The 5,201-nt window shown below is 41.1% G+C and overlaps 1 protein-coding gene across 1 annotated transcript in view; it reads right to left on the bottom strand.

The window, feature by feature from the left end:
* The window catches only part of LOC106530455 (inactive dipeptidyl peptidase 10), a gene marked incomplete in the record, with an annotated part of 77,409 nt that overhangs the window by 16,316 nt on the left and 55,892 nt on the right, over positions 1 to 5,201 (bottom strand). The window contains 4 exon segments of the mRNA XM_014026075.1: positions 1,040 to 1,194; positions 1,266 to 1,386; positions 3,388 to 3,469; positions 3,628 to 3,680. Of these exon segments, the coding sequence (XP_013881529.1) occupies positions 1,040 to 1,194; positions 1,266 to 1,386; positions 3,388 to 3,469; positions 3,628 to 3,680 (411 nt within the window).

The following is a 5,201-nucleotide window of genomic DNA, read 5'->3' as shown; positions in this document are numbered from 1 at the left end:
GCCCCGAGGAAGACCCAGGACACGTTGGAGGGACTATGTCTTACGGCTGGCCTGGGAAGGCCTTGGGGTTCTCCCGGAGGAGCTAGAAGAAGTGGCTGGGGAGAGGGAGGTCTGGGCCTCCCTTCTGAAGCTGCTGCCCCCGCGACCCGACCCCGGATAGGCGGAAGAAAATGGATGGATGGATGGATATATAAAAACTGTTGTATTAAAGGTTCATGTGTTGGGTAGACGTGTTGTTACAGGTTATTGTAAATTGAAAAAATTGTACCAAACGTCACCGTTTTGTCACTGAAGCAATGCATTCTGGGAATGATGATGATGATGGGTTACAGTTGAGATTAAAACACAAAGATTCGAAGCTAACGAGTTTTAACGTGTGACAATAAAAGTTATATTTCGTAACAGTTTATATGATCTACTACATAATATGTGTGTTGAAATAATGTGACGTTTAGTACATTAGCTCTGGAGCTAATGCCACATTTATATTACTAATTTAATGTAGGGTTAGCTTCTCAAGCTAATTAGCATCTGGATATATTGCCATATTAAAAAATGTAATGGTTGCAGCTAATGTGTTAGCTTACAAGCTAATTATTAGCTCTAGAGATATCACCATATTACTAATGGAAATGTCAAATTATCTACTGAGCTAATGCCGTATATGTGACATTAGCTTCCAAGCTAATTTTATTAGCTAAGGAGCTAATGTCATATTATTTTTGATGGGTTAGCTCACAAGCTAATTATTAGCTCTGGAGATATTGCAATATTACTAACAAAAATGTCACATTATCTACCGAGCTAATGCTGTATGAGTGGCGTTAGCTCACAAGCTAATTTTATTAGCTCAGACGCTAATGTCATTATTTTTGATGTTTTAGCTCACAAGCTAATTCTGGAGATATCGCCATATTATTAATGAAAATGTCATGTTATTTACTGATAATGTGCGGCGTTAGTTCCCAAGCACAACTAGTTAGAGTTCCCTTTAAAAAAGGACCGTATTTATTAAGATGAATCAGTTTTTGAGGCCCACCTTTGGGTAGGGGTACTCTTTCCCTTTGGGGTACAGAGATCCCGTGAAGCGAGGCAGGATCATGTTGGGAACCAGGGAGTCGTTGATGGTCAGGTAGGCCAGTCTGGAGCCGTCCGGAGACCACCAGTGGGCCACCTGGGTGTGCAGCACCTCCTCTGTAACACATCGACCCTATCAGCCTCTCAGAACCAGGTGGAGGTCTTGTACAGACCCTTGGGTCTCTCACCCTCATACAGCCAGTCTGAGATCCCGTTGAAGACCACGCCCTCCTGTCCTGAAGACGTCAGCCTCCAGGAGCTGCTCTGAACGTCTGTCTGGTAGTAGATGTTGTTTTCAAAGATGTAGATCTGTGGAGCAGAAACACGTTCTGGTTCTGACCTTGAATCAAACATTTTCTCTCCTCCTTCACTTTGTTTATTATCTGCTGATTGTTCTGTTTATTCTGTAAATAATGAAAAGTCCTGATTACGAAAAGAAAAATCAAAACGTCTGAGTTGAATTTTCCCCTCATATTGTCTGAATATTTGTTATTTTTAAAGTGTTTTTAATTCCATGTTGGGATTAAATATTTATACTTTTTATCCACAGCTGGTGAATTTGACACTTTGAGGTTTCATCCATTTTATTCATGAGTTGTTTTCATTTCCTCAGGATGGAGCTGATTCTGAATATTTGATCTGATCTGAGTGTTTTTCACAATGAGGTTTAAAACCAGGCCTTCCAGGAAGTCCACTTTCAATTTGAATATTTTATATAAATAAACCTGTTTTAATACGAACAGGACAGGTCTGAAACCAGAGCTGAGATACAAAGATTTATTAACCTTATACTGATGGTCAGGTCCAAGACCATCCAACCATCGTCCAACCATCATCCAACCATCGTCCAACCATCCAACTATTCAACCAYCGTCCAATCTTTTAACTATTCAACCATCGTCCAACCATTTAACCATCCAACCATCATCCAACCAATCAGCCAACCATTTAACAACCAGCCATCAATCATTCAAAGAACCAACCATTTAACCATCCAACCATCATCCAACCATCGTCCAACCATCGTCCAACCATCATCCAACCACCATCCAACCATCGTCCAACCATCCAACCATCGTCCAGCCATCATCCAACCATCGTCCAACCATCCAACCATTTAACCATCCAACCATTGTCCAACCATCATCCAACCATCGTCCAACCATCCAACCATTTAACCATCCAACTATCGTCCAACCATCATCCAACCATCCAACCATTTAACCATTCAAACATCGTCCAACCATCATCCAACCATCATCCAACCTTTTAACTATCCAACCATCGTCCAACCGTTCAACTATCCAACCATCATCCAACCAATCATCCAACCATTTAAAAACCAACCATCAATCTTTCAAAGAACCAACCATCGTCCAACCATCCAACCACTTAACCATTCAACCATCGTCCAATCTTTTAACTATCCAACCATCGTCCAACCATTTAACCATCCAACCATCATCCAACCAATCATCCAACCATTTAACAACCAACCATCAATCATTCAAAGAACCAACCATCGTCCAACCATCCAACCATTTAACCATTCAACCATCGTCCAACCATCCAACCATTTAACCATTATCCAACCATTCATCCAACCATCGTCAAACCTTTTAACAATCCAACCATCGTCCAACCGTTTAACCATCCAACCATAATCCAACCAATCATTCAAAGAACCAACCATCCATCCATCATTCATCCAACCAACCATCCATCCATCATTCAACCATCCATCAATCAACCAATGAATCATCCATCCATCCAACCAACCATCCATCCATCATTCAACCAACCAACCATCCATCCATCCATCCATCCATCCATCCATCATTCAACCAACCATCCATCCATCATTCATCCATCCATCCATCCATCATCCAATTCCATCAATCATTCATTCAACGAATCAACAATCTATCTAAGATCGTTCAAGAAACCAACCATTCATCCAACCATTAATCAACCAACCAACCATCCAACCAACCATCCATCCAACCATCAATCAATCAATCAATCAATCAATCAACCATCCATCCATCCATCATTCAGCCAACCATCCATCCATCCACCATTCAACCTACCAACCATCCATCTATCCAACCTTCAGTCATTTAATCAACCAACCAACCATCCATCCAACCATTCAACTAACCATCCATCCATCCAACCAACCATCCATTCAACCAACCATCCATCAATCATTCATTCAACCAACCATCCAACCATTGTCCAACCATTCAACCAACCAACCATACATCCATTAACCATACATCTATCAATCCATCCATTAGATCTACATACCAGCTGCTGACCCTGAACGCCCCACGAGGCGAACTGTAGAACCGAGTCTGACACCTCAGGAGGATTAAGCTCCCGCACCTCTCTGTTAACACAAACATGTCACTCTTAAAACAGGAGTTTAAATAAAACAAACATATGATCAGTTAACTTTGGGATTTCAGGTTTATATGAAATCTTGACACAAATGTGACCTTTAATTAACCAGTAAATACAAGAAGTTGTCAGAAAAGGTTTTCCCACCTTGTATACAGGTTGTAGATGAGATATGAAGCCAGGAAAGAATGCTTGTAAACCTAAAACCCAACCGCACAAAAAACATTAAATATGCACTACAGAGAGAGCATTTCAAAATAAAACAGGAAACAATCAAGAAGTCTTTAACATTTATTACACACAAGTATCTGACACTTTAACATCCATCCATCCATCCATCCATCCATCCATCCATCCATCCATCCATCCTCTTCCTCTCGTTCCAGAGTCAGTCTTCTTCACACTAAAATAAAAAGCTGCGTGCATTCAGACTAATGGACTAAATACCAACAAAGAGCCCGTTTTATTACCCAGAATCCTCAGCTCACAGAGCTGTTTCATGATTTACAAAGCTCATTATGTTTGAGTCCATTCTCATGCTGATGACTACACATTAAAACAGGTGGATTTAAAAGAACCATAAATATTTTTTTCTATTATGTGTTTTCTTTTTTTTCCTTCTGTTTGATTTTTCTGGTCTAAAAAAACAGCTGAACTCTGTCCTCTGAGGTTAATTTACTGTAAAACCACAAAACAAGGTAGTTTTGTTTTCAATTATCACTCCTCTGTGAAACAGGAACAATAAAATCTTAATGGTTGTTTTAGTTTGGCTCTCAGCTGAAGAACTGTTGACCAAAGGTTTATTTTCAGACTCAGTATCTGCTTCCCTCAGTAAATGTTGGGACTTTTCCCGGCTGAACTGGTCCTCCCTCGTCTCCAGAAAGAAAGAAAAAATCAAATATTGTGATTTAACAGCCGTGGACTGGTTGAAAGAAGACGTCAGCATCATTCAGCGGGCGTCCTCGTTCGCTGACAGCTCTGTGATGACTTCTTGATAAAGCTGTCAGTTCAGGAAGACACACGAGACGTGAGCGTGTTTAAAGAAACGGCTGAACGTGATGTGAGCTTCATGGTTGGAATAAACACTTCCTCCTTCAGGTTGGTTAGAAAAACCTCTTCTTAGATAAACGTTCAGCAATATAACAGAAAATTATTCATCAAATGAAAACTCAAATGTGATGATTTTTTTTTTTTACAGTTTGTATTTTGTTGATAAGAAGCCCGTATTACCTGGGCCCAGAGCAGAACCAGAACCGTATCTGTTCTGGTTCTGATGCTGCCATGATTATGATGAATTCACGAGTCGTCTGGCGGCCCGGCACCATCGCTCTCAATGGATCCAGGTTGACACCGTGATGATGAACACGTCGTCTTCGTCGAGCTGGAGCTGAAGCTCCGGGCCCGTCAAGAGCACGGTTCTTATCATCAGGCCCGCTCCGTTTACGACACTGAAATGTTCCTCAGATCTGGACTAACGGAGCAGCGGAGCCTGGTTCTACGGGTTGGTGTGGCTTTGTGACTGGTTTTATTCAGACAATGATTTGATTTGAGTTCATGTGAAGCGTCACGATGAAGCAGTTCGTTAACCACCTCATATCAGGATACAGCTAACAAACACAGCTAACAAACACAGCTAACGAACACAGCTAACAAACACAGCTAACGAACACAGCTAAAGAACATAGCTAACAAACACAGCTAACGAACACAGCTAACGAACA

Source organism: Austrofundulus limnaeus, unplaced genomic scaffold (genome assembly GCF_001266775.1).
Source record: "Austrofundulus limnaeus strain Quisiro unplaced genomic scaffold, Austrofundulus_limnaeus-1.0 Scaffold523, whole genome shotgun sequence".
In the NCBI taxonomy this organism is placed as follows: Eukaryota; Metazoa; Chordata; class Actinopteri; order Cyprinodontiformes; family Rivulidae; genus Austrofundulus; species Austrofundulus limnaeus.
The sequence above is the reverse complement of the archived record's forward strand: the minus strand, read 5'-3'. Positions and strand labels throughout refer to the sequence as shown.